Source organism: Lepidochelys olivacea (genome assembly GCF_965140295.1).
Source record: "Lepidochelys olivacea isolate rLepOli2 genome assembly, chromosome: 11".
In the NCBI taxonomy this organism is placed as follows: domain Eukaryota; kingdom Metazoa; phylum Chordata; order Testudines; family Cheloniidae; genus Lepidochelys; species Lepidochelys olivacea.
Window position 1 is genome coordinate 56,629,165 of NC_140421.1, and position 22,237 is coordinate 56,651,401.

The 22,237-nt window shown below is 39.5% G+C and overlaps 1 protein-coding gene across 4 annotated transcripts in view; it reads right to left on the reverse strand.

Moving 5' to 3' along the window:
- Positions 1-846: 846 nt before the first annotated feature.
- Positions 847-22,237, reverse strand: part of HECW2 (HECT, C2 and WW domain containing E3 ubiquitin protein ligase 2) — a 256,577-nt gene continuing 235,186 nt past the window's right edge. Inside the window, exons 22-29 of one of the 4 annotated variants that reach the window (XM_084643180.1) lie at positions 16,150-16,302; positions 14,035-14,133; positions 12,354-12,483; positions 11,771-11,917; positions 10,942-11,056; positions 9,899-9,984; positions 8,188-8,300; positions 847-1,775 (exon numbers count right to left, since the gene is read on the reverse strand). In XM_084643180.1, the coding sequence (XP_084499306.1) occupies positions 1,664-1,775; positions 8,188-8,300; positions 9,899-9,984; positions 10,942-11,056; positions 11,771-11,917; positions 12,354-12,483; positions 14,035-14,133; positions 16,150-16,302 (955 nt within the window). In that variant the 3' untranslated portion in view covers positions 847-1,663. Of the gene's footprint in view, positions 1,776-8,187; positions 8,301-9,898; positions 10,684-10,941; positions 11,057-11,770; positions 11,918-12,353; positions 12,484-14,034; positions 14,134-16,149; positions 16,303-22,237 lie in introns of those variants that run through there. The other 3 variants (XM_084643182.1, XM_084643181.1, XR_014713565.1) reach the window with 3 other exon arrangements.

Sequence of the window (22,237 nt, forward strand, 5' to 3'; positions counted from 1 at the left end):
GCAGTTTTCTGGAACTCTGGCACGATGTATGTCGTATTTCTCAATGGCTGTACAAGTGCACAGATGCAAAACTAATTTATGGGGAATGGGTTCAAGTGACGCCTGTGCACTGTAGCAAAATTAAGCATAATTAAATTGGTGGATTCATTCAGTTTTTGATATACAATTGAAAAGGACCTCATTTTAATTAACATTGACAAGAAAACTACTCAGTGAAAATGCAAACTTAGAAAAACATTACGAACAGTTTATAGCTTGGAGGTGTTCACTGACAAGGGAGAGTGGAATCATTACTATTAAAGGTTCATCTTCTTAAGTGTCGCCCATGGTTTCTCCAATAAGCTAGTGTGTTTTACGGTGCTGTACAAATAAAAGTTGCTGGGAAAATATGAAACATCTGTATTACACTCAATCCCTTACAGGTTATTTGATGGATGAAAAATGAACCAAATGCATTTAAAATAAATGCATATTACAATATCACATGTAGTGATTTTTACAAAATTATTACTTATGTGCACAGTCCTGATATCTATAGACATGGCACTGTGAAGAAAGCTCGGTTCTTAAGAAGCTATTTTCTAGATACTTGTAAGAGTGATGCAGTTTGCGGTCAGTCTGATCATAATGTCCCTTCAACTTTGGTACATTCAGTGCAAAATATTTTTGGGAATTTCTTACTCATATAAAAATAAAAGGCATTTTTTTCCTTGAGTGCGCTTAAAGAATAAAACACTAGCACAATGTCTGTAAATGCGTGAAAAGTGAAATGAACAGAAATAGCATTTAGTTTGCTAGTTTCTTATTTACACTCTGAGGAACTTAACATAATGAACCTATAAAAATAAACAGAAGTCACTGTGTAAGTTTCTTTTTCCTGATATGCTGTGATAAATTGATACTTATTTTTTAAAACAGTTTCCATGCAGTACAAAGCATAAAATCAGACATTATTAAGTTCTCCTTATAATAGCTCATCATTTGCCATACACGCAGCACTTGCATATACATTTTCACAAACCTCCTTATTGCAAGCCATTGTTTTGACATCCCTTACTGCTGATTTTCCTTCAAATTCACTTCTGCCCCAGGAAGCTGAAATCTATGGTGCACACCATGCAGGCACTCGTAGTCTTAGGTATAGCAAGTAATGGATTTTCTGTTATAGTATATGGCATAAAGTAACCTATCTTTAGGAAACTTTTTTTTTTTTTTTTTTAAAGATTTCCATAGTTTGATTTTAGCAAATTTAGGGGCGGGCTGAACGATTTCACATTTTGACTTGAACTTTACATTCAAGGACTTTTGTTAAATCCAGTTTCAAGATACTTGTCAGATTTTGCAGTAGCCACCTTGCTGATCATGCATGGTCACATCCTTTGCTTGGGCCATAACAAACATGGCACTCAAGAAAAACTGTTTATTGCAAGACTGTTGGTTTTCCCTGCACACCAGGCACACTCCAGTATTACTGTAGAGTACTCTGCCACTACCACAATGCTTGTAACTGCTTCCGAAGCTAGATTTACTCATTCATAGAAATCTCATTATTTGAATTGTATTGTAAAACATTTTCCTCTAAGAAATCCAATACAACTGTTCATTCGTTCTTAAGAGGACAGATCCACAAACGTCCAAAGAGCTGGGCACTATGGTTTGCGTATCACTCAAGTCCAAAGGTACTTGTCTCTTCAACAGCTGTCAACAGTTTCTCACAGAGCATGGAGAATGATGGGTAAGGGGGAAGGTCAAGACGATTGAAACACGTATGAGCCCTGCAAAAAAAAAGTGGCAAATAAGCCATGGTTATTCAGAAATTCAAATGAAAGTAACTGGAAATTCAGATGTGCAAGAAGGTCCTTTCAAAATACCATGCTTTGTGAAATATTATTGTGTTGCTGAACACTTATTTTCAAGTTAAAAAAGAATTAATTGTCAAAGATATTTTTGAAATTCTGACCCTTAACGTGGATCACAAGTAGTAGCCTAAATTTTGCCTGTAAAATGTGCACACACAAAATTTGCAATTTAGGGGCACAATTGAGGCAGTTTGTTTTGAAAATTTGGCTTAGAATACATACTTTTAAAATTAGTATTTTCTATTAATAATTAGTGATATTTGAATATTAGGTCTGTAATCATGAGGAAGTTATTTTGAAGAATGAATGTACATAAATTAGATAGAGTTAGTGAAATACTAGAAAACACACATAGCGAATAGTCCTACTGACAAGAGATAGACTAGTTAGCAAATTAGGTCTTTTCCATTGATAATTTCTCTGGGCCAGAGCCTCAGCTGATGTAAATCAGTGTAGCTGCCTTGAAGTTAGTGGAGGTATACTGATTTATACCAGCCGAGGATCTGATCTTGGGAATCTATTACAGAGAAATATATTTAGTAGTTAAATGAATGTATGTATATAATTCTCAAAACACACTCTGGCTTTCTTGACAGGACAGGAATATATTCTCCCCCCTCCCCCCCATTTCTATAATCTGCCTATCACAATCTCTACATACATTGTGAAAAGATCCTAGAGACCCCATCCTCTGACTAGAGGAAGGACCAGAGTTGCCTGAATTTGATACAGGGATTTATTGAGTAGCAGGGTAATTCCGTCCTGCTCCCACTGAAATAAATGGCACAGCTCCAAGTGACTAATGCAAGTAGGATCTTTCGGGAGAGAGGTTCTGAGGTGAAAGCTCCAAGGACTTTTCATTTCCTCTTCTTTTTTGAAAGCTAACTGACCCTTTAGACCTTTGCTTTGGAAGATAAAAGTCCTTTTGTATTTGGGTTTGGCCCTTAAAGGGGCAGGACTTTCTTTACATTTACTTTTTCCTTTTGCAATCACACCACACTGTTGTTTAAACCTGTTCCCGTTGGCAAGCAGAAACCTTTTCTGCAGTGGCCTGCCTGTCACCACTTGAACAGCAAACATTTAAAAAACACACAGCATAATAAATTTAAGTGTATAATGTCAGGAACTCTCCCCCCACCAAGAACTGAGACTCCTGATTCAACATACCCCATTCAGCAGTAGTCAGAATGGCTACACTGGATTTACAGTGAGCCTTCTCAAAACAAAAGGGTGCCCAGCCCCCAAATCAGGGACCATCATCTTAACTGCCAATCAGATCCTAACTACCAGGTTGGAACATGAAGAGAAGAGGTGAGTCATTCTAGCTTGTTTATAACACAGAAGCTAAGAGTTCATTACAAGCCCTCAGTGAAGGTGAAACGCTGAATTAGCAAACAGCATTATAGGGTCATAAAAATATCAGACTTTGGGAAAGACACAGTATGCAGGGCCAGATTATCATTTTAAACATCAGACCAAACTTCAGGTGTATTGCTGTGGTAGAAAAAATATTGTATTTTGCTCCATCCAATTATTGTAGACTTAACAGAACTCAGACAGAATGTTTTTCAGCAGGTAGAGTTCACACCCCATGGTATTCTATGGGGCTGCTCATTTCCCCCCTCCCTCCCTACTAGAGGGATCAACCCTTGGCTGCCAGCAAAGGGAGCAGGTCAGCAGAATCCGTGGTTCTCTTTTCTCTTCCCAGAACATTGTGGAAAGCTATCTGTGGGATCCAGGAAGTGTGCTTAGAGGATCTAACTTTCCTGCAGAGTCCCTCCATGTTGGAGACCCTTGTTAAGGGGTGAGGTGGGGGGAAAAGACAGTATGATTACAATTAGAGCAGTGCTGTCAGGTAGTTAGATGACCCTGTACATCCACCAATTCTCTGGGTTCAATTTAGACCTCGGAAGATCCATGGTGGCCTAACCTCCAGCATCTGGTGGGTGGGTTCAACTGATTTCCCCCTCCTTAACCCTCTGGAAGGAGAATTTGGAGGAAACATTATAAAAGAAACTTCATAGAGCTTCTCTTTCTATCAGGCCCACAGGAGGGGAATGTGGACCATTGTAATAATCCTCCTTGGATCCTCTGGCTGCTCACACAACCAGCAGAAGAATTTCCTCTTGCTTCTTAATATTAATAAACTCACAAAGGGTGTGGAAGGAGAGGAGTTTCTTTGAAACAGACATCCACTTGTTAGAATTATGCATCATGCATAATGTGGGTTGTACAACCACAAATTATAAAAACCATAACGCATGAATCAATAAGGGATTCATTGCAAGCTAACAATCTTGCATCTTGGTTTAACTGATTAGTAGGAAGATAAGTTGGGTCTTCTTTCAGTTTTTGAGGATGATTTTGTCAGTGTATTGAAAATGTGATCATTTTCTTTAGAGAGAAAACTCATTTTTAAAAATAAAGATACTGATCCTGTTGAGGAAATGTGCTCTTCTTCTACCAGACAAAGGACTCTGTCATTCTGCAAGGAGAGTGATTTTACTGTGGATACTGTTTTCCCAGGACATTTCAAGCTAACTGTATACTATGTTCATCTTTGTGCTCTCACATTTTCTGATAAAGGTAAATGTATCTTAGTTCCTGGAGTCTTGACATTCAATCACTTTCCCCTTCACTGGATTTCAAACAGTATTACAGTCAAATTAACTTTAAGTCCAAAGTCCAATACCTTAGCAATAACAGAAGAATGCTGTTCGCGTGCAAATGTTTATATATTCATCATCACTAGCTGCTATATAATTAACACTGCCAACTTCTAAACATTTAAGAAATAGAGAGTAGGAGTTCCACTAGTGATATCTGATTTAGCCTGACATACAATAAGATAAACAAGCTGAAAGTAAAGGTGCTGACAGGGACAGCAGGGGCAAAACTAAACTAAAAATAACTAACTTTATCAGTGCATGCACATGCCACTAACATAGGATGGAAAGGGCAGTGATAAAAGCCAGGCAACTTGACATGCAAGGTCCAGAAGTTTCATTTTTCTGGTTCAATAAGGCTGATTATAACATGATCAGAACCGTGGAAGCTATGGAATCATCTAATCAATCTGTTATCTGTATTAGCCTTCCGCAGCTCTACAGAGCCAAGAAAAGGGAATGGCTACAATAAAATGTTTTCATTCATTTATTTCTTCTCTCTGGTATGAATTAAAAACAAACAAACAAAAACAAAAAAAAACCCTTGATTTGTAATTTGAGAGCCAGATTTTGCCAATAGTACCAGGCTCCACAAGTGGTCCCATTGAAATCAGTGGGACTATTCACAAAATAAAAATATTAATCACTGAGAGTGAGGGTAAAAGAATTTATCCCTAGGTTAATACAAAACCCTAGAACCATTAGGCATTGAAGAGCCTCTGGGTGAAATTTTCAGTGGGTGTCCAACAATTCATCCACATCTGCAGGATCTCTTTTAGGAGCCTGCTGAAAGTCTGCCACTCAGTGTCTTTGTTAAGATAGCCAGTGCTACTCAGTGTTTGCATAGTAAAGCCTCTGAAGCTGGTGCGGCTTAGGCTGAAGCCACTCTGCACATAGGAACTGGAGATGTTAGAAAAGTGAACACAGTTTACATTCTGCTCAGAGCTAAGTTTGAAATGAATGCTGTAAGTCATGCATTTCCTATGGGATTAGAGTACCATGTCTTGAGCACTGGGAGTGGCTGACTCACGACAAATAAACTTGTGTTATTTGGCTCTCATGTTTGTAAAAGTATCTTAAAACAGTAGTAAAGTTGTGGCCCAGTGTCTCCAAAGCAACGGAACTGAAAGTTAAAGATCAAGGGCCATGTTCATTGCCATGGGCAAAGAGGCAAGCAGCTGGCACCCTCCCTTCACCCACTGGGCTGAACTAGTAAAGACGCTCAGCACATATCTGAGCACTCTCTTTCTCCAAAGTGAAGCAGTTTTATTTTACAGCTGGAGCTCCGCAGCAGCCCTGCCACAAGAAACTCCCTCAGTGAGGTGCTGAATCTCCTGGCTTGTCCCGCCCCTTCTCCCTGTGTAGAGTGTACCCGCTGGCTCTGGTTTCCCTGGTAGAATGAGCAGCTTACAGGAGTGTGTCCCTGTTCCAGGTTGGATCCTGCTGCCTAAGAGGTGAATTTGGTCCCAAGTCTCTGTATCTATGCACAATAAATGAGTAAAGTGGGTTCCATAAGTTATATTTATAGACAGTTAGTTTGAGCCTTCCCTTTGAGTTCCCCTGCTTTAGTGGGTTTTTATGGGTCCAAAACACTATTTTAAATGGAGCTTTCACAATTTATTTTTCTTTCTCCCGTTTTTAAGTTACTTTAAAAATCATCAACACTATACCCCCCTAAAACATTTATTTTTACAGATGAGAAGTCCAGCAAGGAATTTAATGAATTAATTTGTCATGTTCCTCCTCACAGTAGCCAGATTATCAGTCCTGGAAAAATCTGATTTCCAGTTATTTGTGCCTCCCAGGCCAGCATCCTGCCACACTTATCAAATACATGTTTTGGGTCTACTTACATCTAGCTATTAAGGTCCCGATCTTGGTGACATATACACATGTGCTAAACTTCATTACTAGTAGCCACCCATATGGTGCTAATGGGACGACTCAGCACAGTGAAGTTACGCAGGACTGAGACCTTAGATTGCAAACCTTTTGGGGCAGGAATTGTCTTTAGATGTGAAATGCGCCCAGTGAATGGTGCCCTCATCCTAACTGGGACCTGTTATTTAATAATAATATTTCAGTACTGCCTAAAGTCGGTCTTAGAGACTGAATATTAGAAGATACAAAAACTACAATATTCTCTTTTCCTACTTAAGTATTGGTATAAAATGGAATAGCACTGCTGAAGTCCAGGTTCATTCAAGAAAATGCAACGGTTTATATTTTTAAAATGCTATAGGAACATAATCTATTTCTCATTTCAGTAACAATCATTCTCTGAGGCATGCTTAGGTGGCTGATGCACAGAATACCTTTTGACCCTAAAAGATACTACAGTAATTGTTTTGAAATATAAACTCTTAGAATTCTCTTAATGTACCTTTGACCTTCAGCTGCGTGGCTCCCATTTATACTCTTAACTGACAAGGTGGTTTTGTGTTCAAGCTACTGACTCCACAAACTTGTACACTGGGTCTGTGCATTTCAACTACATAGTACTGTTTATACTTTGACTTTCTATCAGATAATCAAAGTTAGTAACGTATCTATTTCCAACCAGTGTAACTTCCTCTAAATGCTACAGAATTGGATGATGGGAAATCTTCCCCAAATGTATTAATCTGCAAAACTGACCTCTCTGTAGAGAAATTCTTGTTAATACAGAGTTCAGTCAAGATGACTTTTCAGATCCTGGCTCATATGTCATCAGTCTTTGATACTGTAGATCATTTAAGACCACAGCTCTTTTCCTGGCATCACAAAAGGAAAAATGAGGAAAGCAATTCCTTCCTTACTTTTTCCTCTTGCCACTCTGATCATGTCACTTTCCATCTTGAATTCTATCCCTGGCTTCAGCTCTTCGAGGCTTTGTGCAACTCAGCTTTTCCTTACATCCAACTCATTTCTTTCTACTCTCCTTTTCACTTGTTTTACTTGGCCCAAGCCTCTCTACTACTTGCTCTCTTTACAATCTTCACCCCCCCTTAACATCGTGTTTTGCCGCCTTCTCTCTCTCCTCCTTCAAATCACTCCTCAGAACACACTTTTTCCTCTGATTCAAAAAATCACCACAGCAAGATTTCTACACAATGCTGAAATCATGCTGGCCCTCCTAGGGAACTGAACTAGACTGTAAATACATTGGGTCTCTTTAATCCAGAGTTGATATCCATTTTCTGGCAATGACCAATAACTTACCTTTCAGAGAACATCATAGATACTATTTTAGGGAAGCAATGCCTGCTTTCATGACAAACAAAAAACTCTATAAATTTTAGAAGAGAAGTTGTAAACCTGGTAAAGTAGAAAGAATTGAATTAAGGTACAGACTCCTAAGCACAATTAGTTTGTCTTTCCCAGCATGCAGGAAAACAACCTCTTCAATTCAAAGAAAGATAGATATGTCATACACACTGGAACAACTAGGAAGCAGAACTTCCCCTTCAGCAGAGCCTACTCAGTCAATCAATGACAGCTGTTTGTTTCTCAAGCAGCTTCTGCATAACCCCAATAGTTAGCAGCAGGGGTAGTTGAGAATATCAATGTATCTATTGTGACTGGCTCACAGAGAACTGAACTCTATCCAAGTAGTTCAAAATTTACTTAGATTAAAAAAAAAAACACCCCTACCCAAAACATACACATACACACACTTTTACCTGGGAAGAGCAGTGATTTTCCCCCATTTTTCTACACAGAATCTTCTTGGCCCATTGCTCCCTCTTAGAGATGCAAACCCCTCATAAGGTATGCTGGATGTGCCTGTAACAAACTACCAACACAAAAAGAACAACACGGATGACAGATGTACAACCTGAGGGTTGTGTGAATGCTCATGCATAAGTAACTACTCACAGCAGTGTTCCCACTAAGTCAAGTTGTTCTTGTATAAGACTTTGCAGAATCAGGCCTTATTTGAAGGGGAATCAGGAGTATTAAAGTCCTGTTTAAAATGTAGGGGAGGGAAAGTGGCATATTTCTTGATTAGCATTCTAGGAGGGAGGTCTTACTAGACTAATTTATGTTACAGATTTCACTTATAGACAGCCAGTATATAAGAATAATTATGATGCACAATCAGTGTAGAATTAAAGTCACATTACTAGCATCATCAAGCTAATAAATAATAAAGGGAGGAGGGAGAAAATAAAATACACTTAATAAGGTTTAAGAGGGACTAACTAATAAGTAAATTACCATATATGTTACATTTATGTCGTGCCTTTCATTCAGCTGGATTTCAAAGCACTTTACAAACTTTACTAACTGATATAAGCTAAGAGACAAATTCTACAGTTCTCATTTAGGTAAAATTCCCATAGATTTCAGTGAGAATTTCTTATGACATTTTACAGAGCAGATTTGACTAGAATCATCCATCAATAAGAGAGAGTCTTGTGACAGATAGAGCTTACTTATTTTTTAATGGTCTGTGATAAAACACCTATATAAAATATTTTTGACCTGCAGCTGCAGAATCCCTACACTGTATTATAATCGCAAAGGGAAATCTTAGCGATAAAGTTACACAGCCATCTATGGTACTGCATCAAAAGTGACACTTCAGTAAGGTTTCCCACATAGCATTTACACAGAGCCAGCTGTAACAGGAAAAAGGAATGTTCGTGACACAGTTAACATGATCAGATGCCAGTTCTGAAATGTTTAAAACAATGGATTTTAAACTAGTGCAACTATGTGGCAAACCCAGATAAAATCAGATATGGCCCCTTCTAAAGAATTTGGTGTGCTAGAAGTACCTGTATTTGATTACATGTAACTCTGTGAAAAACCCACGTGCATTAAAATTCCTCTACTGCCTTCAGTGAATCCATCAGGTAAATGAACCTGTCCATCAGTGGACACACTGTGTGAAGCAGTGTTTCTATTTATTTGTTCTTAATTTACTGGCTATCAACTAAGTGAAGACCTCTTGTTTTCATGTTATATAAAAGGATAATAATGGGGGACTGGATCAGTTTTCAATATCATTTTAATAATTTTGAACACCTCAGCCAAGTCCTCCCTAACTCTTCCTCTGAATAATCTTCAAAGGTAAATATGATCATGTTTCTTTTCCTTTCCTTGGAATACAAATTTTGAGGATTTTTTTAGTCAAATAATAAAAATCACCACCACCCAACACTCATACTGTTTGGTAACTTTCTATCAAGGGGACTTTTGTTTTTAGTTAGCTTTGACATTTCAATTATTTACAGTAAGCATCTGGAGACTGCTGAGTTACCAGGCCATTCCCGTGTCCTGACATCACACTGTCTGAAGGTTTCATTATCCGAAACTGATGAAGTAGTTTAACATTTAATGTGAAATGGTGTTATATATTTTTATACAAATCTACTGATTTCTCACCTGTAATAGCCTTAGCCGTTGTTCATTGTTGAATCTTTCTACAGCAGCCCAGAACCACCGAATTACAATGTGATTGTCATGGTAACCTGTTAGAACAGCAACAAAAAGCCACATTACCTTCGATTCTTTTAATATTAAGTGCTACAGAAGTGCAGGAGAACACACATGTGAAATATTAATCATTAATGGCCTTCCCCAGCTCAGTCTTAGTTACAGTCTTAGCCTCCATACTTATAATCAAATATCAGCAAAAGACAGCAAGTGAGACTAAACCAGGGCTCTTATCAGGGTCATTGCACGTTGCTCCAAATTAAAGGCAGACATTCAGTTTCCCTTTTGCGAACACTTAAACCATTAGCAAGCCAATCATCCGAGTTGCCAATTCTTGTGACATTACATTTTTGTTTTTTTTAAAAGCTGCTCATGATACCAGTAGCAACTGCAGCCACCTCACTCAAAACAGCTGTCATCTCATTCTTCTTGATGGAACTGAAGCTGGACTGCACTCGGATAGGCTCACTACCAGTTCCAGATAGCCTTTGGAAATGGAAGTGAAGTGGTCCTTACTAAAGAATTCTGCCTTACCACTCTCTTTATGCAGTCAGGCAGGAGAAAAATCAGAATAGTTGAATGTAAGAGCAAGGAGAAAGACTGAGCGTAATGGGAATGTGAGAGGGGTTTGGAGTCAGATATAACATGAATCTTTACCTGCTGCTGTAAATGAACTCTGAGAACACCTTTATGTCAAAGGTTTGCCTACTCACTTTCAGATGCCATCAACCTCTCTGTAAATTCAAAATACAAACATGCTCTTGCCGTTTGGGATCTTACTCCTTTTATCAACTAAAATGTCTGCTCCTAATTCAAAAGCTAACCAGGAAAATAAAGACATTCCAAAATTAGTTTAAATGGGCTCCAACACTTATTGAATTGACATATTTCATAGAATAGGTTTAGCAAAATCTTAGACAAAGGGTACTTCCAGGTTCACTCATGCAGTACCAGAGCTAACTTTGACTAGGGAAAAAAAAAATCAATATCACCTCCTCTATACTCTGTGTTGTTTCTCCAGTCACTTAAGTCAATTTCTGCTGTGCCAGCAATAACCAGTTCCAATTCTCTTGCATCAAATACAGACACCAGCCTAGCGTCAACAACCTGTGAAAGGAAATAGAATACATAGAAACCTGCCTTCATTGTTTGTGTTATTTTTGCCTCCTAATAAACAGACTCCGCAGTTACTAATGCTGTATCATTTTTCAAGTAATGTTCTGGCTTGTTCAATGAATGGGGAGGTTTAAGGTTAAAAGATTTTTCAAAAGATGCAAATATGTGGACTATTCTTCCACTGGGTTTCATACTGTAGCTACATTCAGTTTCATTAGAAGCTCTTAGTATTTAGAAGGAAAATTATTAGAAAAATAATACAGAAATACTTCCAGGGCAATAAGGGTCAATATATTCAAGGTCCATGTTCAAGGTGGAAAATGTAAAGGAAAACATCTTGAAATATCCTCAGCCAATTGTGTAATGCTGGACATGGAGTAAAAAATTCCTTCCTGAGTTCAACTCTCCTTATTATCTGAGTTTGCACTGCTGCTAATGCAAATAGTGGTAAAAATGTTTTCCATTTCTTTAGAATATAGTCATGTTAGTTGACTCAATGACCTCCAACAAGTGACCTCCCCATATATAAGACGACATTTGATTATTATGAAATACATTAGGTGCACTGTAGGATACATATAACTCTCACTCCTGATTTTAACCTATGTTTTCTAAACACTGCATGGTTGGGTGTATTAGAAAGGCAAGTATGGAGAATGCTACATAATATACATATGGGAACTAGAGTTGAGTAGGATTTCTCACCTCGTAGAAACCTCGAACTAGACTTTCTGTTTGCTGCACAACCCCTCTCTCAATTCTCCATTTCACCATTCTCTCTATGTATTCTTTCTTGTTCTTCTCTGTGACTGGGATGTTGGCACCCCCTGGTTTCAGTTCCCGTTCAGTGATCTTAGAGGAAAACCATAACCAAAATAATATAAATACAACAAGAATATATTGTAAACTCAAGCTTTTTGTTAAATACGTAGCGCTAATTCCCCAATATCCTAGGCCAAGCACAGATTGGTTTAACAGACTGGAGTACATAAAATCAGACAGATGACATGAAACTGAAATCCCTGTTTTCACCAGATCATGTCAAGTACAAAGTAAGAACAAGCAGCTTCAAAATAAGAGATGCAAACCAACTTCTGCATTCTTTAGGTATTGCACTGGTAGGTAACGAATGATAATCTCTCTATAGGTTTTTCGATTGTTCATATCAACCAAGATTTTTATTAATGAACTCAAATCAGCTGGGAATGACATCATTTTTCAGTCCAAAGAAACAGTTACCTAACAGAATATAAAGAGGAAAGGAAAGAAAAGTAGCAATCTTGCACACCTGCCCAAAAACTTCTTCATTTACAGTGAATGTGAGATCTAGGATATCATGTATATCGTTGTCTTTCATCCACTGCAAACTCTGGTGGAACTCCTCATCAAGGTATTCCAAGTCACTCAGGTCACAGAGTCTAACATAAACAAGAAGAAAATATACAAATATAGCTGACAGCCGTAGTGCGTGCTCATTAACAGAGCTGAGACAGGACAGCCCTACAAAACAAACTGAGAATAAAGGGAGCTCAGAGAAATCAACAGAACAAAGAACAGTGGTTACTGGATTCCTTTGTGCTGACGTTCTGAAGTCAAGTTAGTAGAAACTATTCTGAATCTCTGTATTTGCCTAGCAATGATAATAGCAACTACTTGCGTAACTCTCATCTCTTTGTTGTTAAACTACAAAACCCTGAATTTCCATTTTAAAGACCTTTTGCTTGTAAATTTCACTTTATTTCGAATTCTGGCCACTTGCACCATATTTCAATTACTAATACCCTTATTTTGACCATGGATTACAAAAAATGCTATTAATTCTTGTAATACTTAAAAAGAACAGGAGTATTTGTGGCACCTTAGAACTAACAAATTTAGTCAGTGTCTCCTGCAAAGATATGTGCAGAGCTGGTTCAGACACCTTCTGTGGAGCTGCAGACCCAGGAGGGAGTGCATGAGCAGGGGTATCCATAAAGCTACTTTGTAGTGTCTTTCCGCTGGCAAGGCCATAAGGGGATCATGAATCAGGCCCACTGTTTGTGAAGGTGGCAGAATCTGGCCCACAGCTATTTAAAAAACTTCTAGCAAGCCACTATGACCAATAGATAACTAAACTAAGTAATCACATGATATTACTGCTGGAGTCCTTCTCTTTCACCACCCATCCCCCCTACTGTTTTATTCGTCTCCCCCGCCACATCACCTCTAACCTTGGACTGTAAGGTCCTTGGGATTGGGACCATGCCTTTTTAAAAAAAATTCTGTAAAGCACCTAATACAGTTTTGGTTGTTGTAAAAATAAGCTTGTATTATTTGCACAGCACCATAAATGTGAACAGTGCTTTACAGATAAAAATAAATCATCTTCCAAAATTCTCAGATGTGGCTTCTGATTTTGGGCTTCCTTTTTTGGATCCCTAAACATTAGATCTGATTTTCAGAGGTACTGAGCAACTGCAGTTCTTGTGGTCTTCAGCTGAGCTGCAAGATGCAGTACTTCTGAAAATCAGACCCAGGATATCTCAAATTAGGCACCTCAAATTGAAGCAACCAAAAATCAGAGACTACTTTTGAAAACGCCGATCTTAAAAAGTCTAAATAAGGTTTGATTCACATCCTGTCCTATGAGTCATTAAAGACAAATGAACAAGCACTCTATTAATATCTGATGTTTCACTGCAGGATTTGAAGAGTATGATTTTATAGAAGGAACAGGTGATGTAATTGGTTGACAGGAATCACAAGGTTTTGATATTATCAGCAACAACATCATCTAAGTCATCAAGTAACTGGCTAGTACCATAAATGGGACTTAATTTAGGCAACTATACTTTAAAGTAAACCTTGGATTAAAACTAAATGACCGAATTATATTGACCTATCTTCTTGGAGTAAAGAACCTAACATTTATCGCTGGTCAAAAACTGCATTTTCCATGAGAAAAAGAAAATCAGAACATTTCTACTCACATTCTGAGGAGGGCTTTATAAAAGGGCCGTGTAAAGAAGGCATCTAACAAATACTGATGTATCAGAGCAAGACCAAGGATTCGACCACTGAACCTGAACCTGAACGACAAAGGAAATGAGTTATAACCAGTACACTCAGACTTTGTGGTTTGTGTGCTGCCCTATCATTTGTCTGTGTACCAAGTTTAATAGTATATTTAAATCAGATAACTATAACTGTGTTGTGGTAGCCTGTTTCTTTTTAGTTCTCGGTAGAATGTAGCGGGAAAAAAAAATCTGCAAGGCGTGGAAAGTACCTGGGGTTTCAAAGCTGAAGTTGCCACTTTTCAGCTACTGAAATCTAAACTGAACTCATTCTAACCCTACTAAACTAGGTCCTTTTTTCAAACCCTGGCTTCCAACATGACAGTTGTTTTCTGCCCCTCCATCTCCTCATTCTCCCTTTCTGAGCACTGAGAGACTGACTAACAGATTATTCTAGGCATCCTTTTCTAGCGAGTGGGTGGCTCCATGCTCTTTTTCATGACTGATGGATGTTGGGCTCCATGTAACCTTTTCTGGGGGAGTGGCTGGAAACTATCACCCTTACCATTCCATTTCCCCCAAAAAATACCAACATGATTTAAATCCCCTTGTAAACTCATTGCTGCTGGAAGATTAGAAATTAGGAACGTGGCAACTTTGTTTGCAACACTAGGGCCTTCACATAGACTCTGTTAGACTCCAAGGGCACAATTCTGCTGTCAGAAATGATGGTGCATGTTGCAGAACATTGTGAAAAAACTCATTAAAGAAACTAGGCATGCCCTCCATATATCTGAAAGCAGATTCAAGCCTAATGCGCTCTCTGAAAGAAAATCAAGTTTCTAGACTTCCTGGTAAGATATATACTCAGAACTACTTTACTTGGGAAAAATTAAGGCTTTGTTATGCCTGGCCCTATGCAGGGTTTGCAAGATGGGGAAGAGACACACAAAGCTTCCTCTCTCTCTGCACAGGTCCATTCCTTGCACTCTCTCTGATGCTGATGCTAGCACTAGTCTCTCCAGAAACAAATGGGTCATGCCCCACTCACTCTCTGGCTAGATCTCTAGCTCCACACAGCTTGGGATGGGGAGAAGATGGCCACGCACAGCCCTGCACCTTGTTCTGTCAGACTGTCATGCTTTTTCAGATGCAGCATATACAGTTTGTTGTTGCTGAACTTCTATCCAGAGTCCAACAAGTGCATTGCTTCAACTGATGAGCAGTGCAGCCAGCACTAAATGGCGTAACTCTCAACTATACTTCATTGCAATGATTCTACATCATTTGAGACCCTAATTTGCCTCTGTCCTACACAGACTTGCAGCTGTCACCCATTACTGTAATTTAAATACCTTAGACCCAGATTCTCAGCTAGTGTAAATGGCATAGCTCCACTGATTTCACTGGAAATGTACTGATTTATACCAGTTTAGAATTTGGCCCTTAATCATGAAATTGCAATTTTATATATATATATGATACATTTTATAGATAGATATATACTGCACATCATTTCAGGTTTTTTTCCTCTGTTTTTCAGATTCCTCATAGTACATCCTTTTTACAGATTTTAAAGGCTACTATCAGATATATGGACCTTGATTAAATAGCAAAGAACAAGAAGAGATATCTCAATAGATTTTCCTACTCCAGATGTGGACTGCCTTACTTGGAACAATCTATATTCATGGAAAAATCTCAAACAAACAACATGCAATAAAAGCTGATTGAAATCTCTCATACACTGAGTTGACTACAAGCCAGTGTTTAATATAATCTGCTTTTCATGCACAAAGGACTGACAGTGCTTTGGTGAAGCAAATGTTTGCTCTTGTACAAGAAGTGTGGAGTTTCATATAGTGAGCCAAACCCACAATACATATGTTCCAAATCTCATCTTTGCTGACATTGTGAGAAAAAAGAATATCTGTTACCACCAACTACAAAAAATAATAATGAGGAAAGTCTAAAGAAATGCAATTATTTTACTGCTGGTTAAAAAGATCAAACTCTGTGTTTGAACAAATATGAGCTGGTTCTCCACAAGTAGAAACAATAGAAAAAATAAGATTAAAAATTAATTCTTACCATTCATGGTGATTGTCTACAAAAGCAGACATGGGACTTATTTGTACTGTGTAGGTATCATTGGCTGAATATTCAAATAAACCATAATATGGATTGAAAAGCTCTCTGGACACCAGGAAAAAAAACTCTCTTGAAGGTCCACTGTAATCCAACCTTTAAAAAAATTCAAGTTAATTAATTACAGAAGGTTTATTTGATACAACAAGGCTTATCATAAGAACATAAGAATGGTCATATTTGGTCAGGTCTCTAGCCCAGTGGTTCTCAAAGTCAGTCCGCCGCTTGTTCAGGGAAAGCCCCTGGTGGGCCAGACCTGTTTGTTTACCTGCCGTGTCCACAGGTTCGGCCGATCCCACTGGCCGTGGTTCACCGCTCCAGGCCAAATGGGGGCTGCGGGAAGCGGCGCAGGCCCAGGAATGTGCTGGCCACCCTTCCCGCAACCCCCATTGGCCTGGAGCGATGAACCATGGCCAGTGGGATCTGCCGAACCTGCGGATGCAGCAGGTAAACAAACCGGTCCTGCCCGCCAGGGGCTTTCCCTGAACAAGTGGCGGACTGGCTTTGAGACCCACTGATCTAGCCCACTATCCTGTCTTCTGACGGTGGCAAATACCAGATACTTCAGAGGGAATGAACGGAACAGGTAATTATTGAGTGATGCAGAGGCTCAGAGCATGGAGTTGTATCCCTGAGCATCTTGGCTAATAGCCACTGATGGACTTATTCTCTATAAATTTACGTTCTTTTAACCATTGCATAAGGTTTTTCTAAGGCACCTATCACTGTGGTGTTTAAATCCTTGATCCCGTGAGATGCGTCATGTGGGTGGACTCCTATGCCCGCATGGAGCCATAACTGAAGTGGAGTAGCTTGCAGGATTGGGGCCTAAGTGACACACAACCTTCAGTGAAGACCCTTGCTTAGTCTATATCGGTCTCTTGAGAATAACTTTGATCACTGGTGTCAACTCGAGTCATTCTGGAGAAGCTAAAGGGAAAGCAGAAATCCCTTCCTATATACAGCACACAATAAAAGAGCCATCATTAAACCTACACATATATGCATCTGACAAATCAAGGCCAGAAATGAAAAACCAATCATTGTATCCTTGCAGATTGGAAGCAATATGGAAATTCAAAGAGTTATATTCTCCTTTACAAAGAAAATCTCAAATTACTTTAATGCTTTATCTTTCTTGGACTACCTCTCTCCTTTCAGGACCTTCACCCTATCAAAGTAGTTTGTTTTTTATTTAAAAAGCTGGGAGTTATTTAGATTCTTTATTTATTAGAAACTATAATCTTGAATTAGTAGAACCTGAAGGAAATGCATTCTCCAGGTGACATGTAATTGCCCTCAAATTGGTAGGACAGACAGCCTCCTTGCTGAAATAGAATTGAGACAAATTATTGTCTTGCCACTCCTCCCAGGGTCACAATTGAAGTGAATCAAGTGCAAGACTAATACCTCTGTAGCAGTGCAGAATGGAAAACTGGGGAGTTTCCCACTGGGAACAGACATTATTATAGCCCTAAAGGAGAGGAAATAAAGCACCACTATAGCCCAAGGATTTCAGACACTGACCTTCTTTAGTCTAAGTAGTGCCAGGATAACGTACATATAAAAAGGCAAGAGACTAAACTTTGAAAGGACAATCTGTACCTCTTATGATAATTATCCAATGCACAGTTAATATACAACATCAAATGTATAGAATGAGACATGCTTTGCACTATATATGTGTGGGTTTTTTTCCTCTTTTATTTTGATTTCAAATACCTAAAATATAAAAATGTACATATCCTTGGATCTGGGCATCTATGTCCTTTTTCAAATATACAAATAATATACAATACAAAAAGAGTTTATATTAAAATATATAATATTCCACCCTTTTCCAAAAATGCTGGCCATTCTATTCCCTTGTGCAAAAGCCTGAGCAAACAGATCAGTTTTTTAATGTGCTCAGAAGCTCAAACAATTTGTTTTATTTTAGACCAAGGTGGGGCCTGGATTCCAAAGATGAGAGGCTCTTCAGAATGCCCTGCCAGCAGCTCCTTCTCATTCAAATTGAAGGAGTGTCACTGCTCACTGCAAATGCATGGCACAAGGAGAAAAATTCTCTGAAACAGGCAGTTCTCTAAACTGGCCATTCAGGCACTTACATGTGAAAATAAACATCTTAGTATCTTACCTGGAAAAACAAAGAGCAGCTCACGCAAATCATAGGAGATTAGGGTTGGAAGAGACTTCAGGAGGTCATCTAGTCCAACCCCCTGCTCAAAGCAGGACCAATACCAACCAAATCATCCCAGCCAGGGTGTTGTCAACCCGGGCTTTAAAAACCTCTAAGGATGGAGATTCCACCACCTCCCTAGGGAACCCATTCAAGTGCTTTACCACACTCCTAGTGAAATAGTGTTTCCTAATATCCAACCTAGACCTCCCCCACTGCAACTTGAGACCATTACTCCTTGTTCTGTCATCTGCCACCACTGAGAACAGCCGAGCTCCATCCTCTTTGGAACCCCCGCTTCAGGTAGTTGAAGGCTGCTATCAAATCCCCCCTCACCCTTCTCTTCTGCAGACTAAACAAGCCCAGTTCCCTCAGCCTCTCCTCATAAGTCATGTGCTCCAATCCCCTAATCATTTTTGTTGCCCTCCACTGGACTCTCTCCAATTTGTCCACATCCCTGAGCACTCGTATAATATGTTCACAGTGCAAAACCCTGCTTCGTGAGCAGGCTCCCATGTTCTGCGCCAGCTCGGTTTCTGAATGAATTTAAGGTATAACTCCACTTTGCAGTGTGCATAATGCACTGCAGTAGTTTAAACTCAAGATGACAAAGGTAAAGGTGATGATATTGAGAGGTCCATGTAAGAAAGAAAAGGTCACAACCACCTTGACTGCTGGCTGATATCTGGTTATTAAACATCTAACCACCTCAGTGAGAAAAGGCAGGCCACGCTCTCAGTCAGAGGAGCAGATGTAATCTCCACCATATCAGGTTTGCCTTCTCCCACCTATTAATATCTTCTGAGTCTTTTCTGCATTGAGCCTCAGCCAAGTAGCTCTTATCCATGCCCCAATCTCCACCACCCATTTGCTTCAGCTAAGGAAAAAAGATGGCCTTGTTCTGACACGTAGGTGATCGAGGTTCAGTTCCTGGCTGTGACATAGATTTCCTATGTGACGTGGGCAAGACATTTAGCCCCGGTTCCCCATTTGTAAAATGTGGAAATGAATACTTTTCACCTCACAGAAGAGTTTATGAAGATAAATTCTTCAAAGTTTTACCTCACCAAAGATACTATGATGCTGGGGTCCATGTAAGTATCTACAGAGATACAGAGCAGGGTGTCACAAGCACATTGAAGACAATGTAACCAAGGTTTTTGTTTCTTTCTTTCTTTCTTTTTTTTTTTAAACACTAACCCTCCCAATAGCCTCAGATACTCATTAAATAAGAGATGTGGCCAGATAGAACCCTGCCACAGGAGAGCTCCCTCTCACGCACTAATGGTGCAAAACACTCTGGGATTTAACAGAAAGTAATGGACAGCTATTCCTTAGTGTCTGTTTCTGCTAGGGTTCCATGAATTTCTACACTACTTTACCATCAAGAGTTACCAAAGGCAGCTGACAGACCTAATATCAACCTGGGCACCCAATCCATCACTAGGACATTTCATCCATCAAAGCAGTCTCCATGCCATGCCCAAGCCTGCAACCAGATTGTCAAGGAAATTGGAGGGATCTAGATACCATGAGAGTTTTCTTGCCATAGCCTTTTCAGTAATCTTACCCAGAAATGGAAGATGAGATAAAGAACAAGAGTTAGCATTGACGGTTTCTTGAGCAATGGATGTACAAATGCTTTAAGGTAGGCAAGCAACCCACCCTCCCTAATTGAAACTCTCAAACTCCACCAGCAATTGGCCCAGCTCTTCCCCACTGGCCTTCACCAAACAAGGAGGAAAACAACAAGAGTTGTTTGCAGTGTTATTGTAGCTGTGTGGGTCCCAGGATATTTGTGACATAAAGTTCCCTCCATTACCTTAGTGAGTGATGCTGACTGAAACCCAAGCAGAGAAGCCTTAGTCCCCTTCAACATACAGCCCCAGCCTCACAGATGCAACCAGTTCAGTATGAACCTGGGCAATTTTGTCCATCAAATAATGTAATTTTTCCTCACAATGGGAGGAACACAATACAATTAGCAAGCAATGACAGCTCAGACTATCTGTGTTGTTCAGCACCCACAAAAAAACTACTGATCAAGATGATGCCGATGCTTTAGTGGAGGAGACTCTCCTTTGCCTCCTACTCATCCATGTCACAAGAATGCAAAAAATCTATTGCACAAATCGATCAGCTTCAGTAAAAGACTTCTGCCATTAGCACTCTGCCAGTCATCTCTGCAACTTCAGTTGTTGCCTGCCATCTATAAACCCAGCATGTGACCTGTGGGAATGAAGTTGGGAAGAGACAGTCTAGGGATCACTGTCAAGTTGAGAATGAAGCTAAGAATGCTCTATCTGAAGAAAAACTATTCTCCTTCAGTGATCTGGAAGCATTTAGGTTCCATTAACATCTCAGACTGGAGTATCAAAGCTGGTCTCTCACCTGGACAGGAGAGGTGTGTCCACCCTCAAGTTGCAGAAGGAAAGGATAGTTCCATGTGATGGGCAAAATTCCAGTTGCTCAATCTCCAATCCCAGCCCAAACACCCGATCAAGAATATGGTCAACTATAGGAGTTGAGCCTCTAAACTTCTGAGATAATCCCATGGCAGCCATAGTAGCCATGAAATCCCAGGATAAAACATGACTTTTGTGTTTTATCTAATTCCAGCTATTCCATCCAGCTGCTTTTATACATACAGTTAATATAACTCACATCAGATGGATCATTCATTACAGTCCTGCTCTGTCAGTCAGGTTTGTCCCACAACTAAAGACTTGGCACAAGAATGAAAAAACTCCATACAATAGGCACTCAGCCACACAACAGCTGCAACCGGAGGCATTTGAGTATTCAAACGCAGAAGTACTGTGGTTGGCAGCATGTTTCAATTCTCCTGGGGAGGAGTGTTAGGCATTTTAAACTACCACCCTCTCATGCAAGGCAGCTGTTTGACATGCAGAACAGACTGTAGCAGCAGGACCTTTTGATACAGTTAGATGCTTGTTATTTTTCAAAGTCACCTTCATCAGTGCTAAATAAGCATTTACAGTATAAATGCAAAGAATAGCCATAGAGTAAGAAAACATGACACATTATTTTACTTTATATGATCTCTTTAGACTAAACAGTTCTTTGGACTTAAATCATGGGTGAGATTCTGAGCTGTGCTTCTAACAGGAGCTAGGAATGTTAAGTTAACTTTAAGCCATCTGTGGACCCTCCCAGTCCTGGGCTGTCCTGAGGGCTGGAGAGAGACTGGAATTTAGACAGTCCCAGGGGCCCTTCTGAATTATGGCAGCCTCCCTGGGCCAACCTATGAACCACAATGCTTCCCAGAGCCTTCACAGTGATGTTTGCTGCAGCCTGGCTCGGGCACACCCCCTGCACCAGGACTTACAAGGGGATCTTTGGGAGTCAGCCTCCACAGTGTCTGCACCAAGACCAAGGGAATCCACCTGCTGCTGCCACTGGGGCTTTTATGGCCCACTTATACCACTCCAGCCATTTTACCTGACTTACGGGGCTGGAGCAGGGCATGAGGATATCACTACAGGATTCAAGGCATCAGAAACATCAGTATATTAATTCTTTTGTCATCTGAGATGGCCCAAGACATGGGCTTTCACATGTATATAATCAACCATTAAATAAAAAATGACAGAGTAATAATAAGTCATATCTGAAGACATCTAAGGTAGATGGATGATACTGTTGATTTTGCTATTGACAGCAAATCCAGGCCCTAAAACTATCCCTTTTAAACTATCCCTTTTTTACCAATGCCAAATATTTTAAAAAAAGTATCTGGTCCCAAAAGCCAAATGTTTGGCTGGAAAATCATGAAATGTAGAAAAACTAATACATTTGGGGTTCATTTTATTTGCTTTGAGATTTTGATTC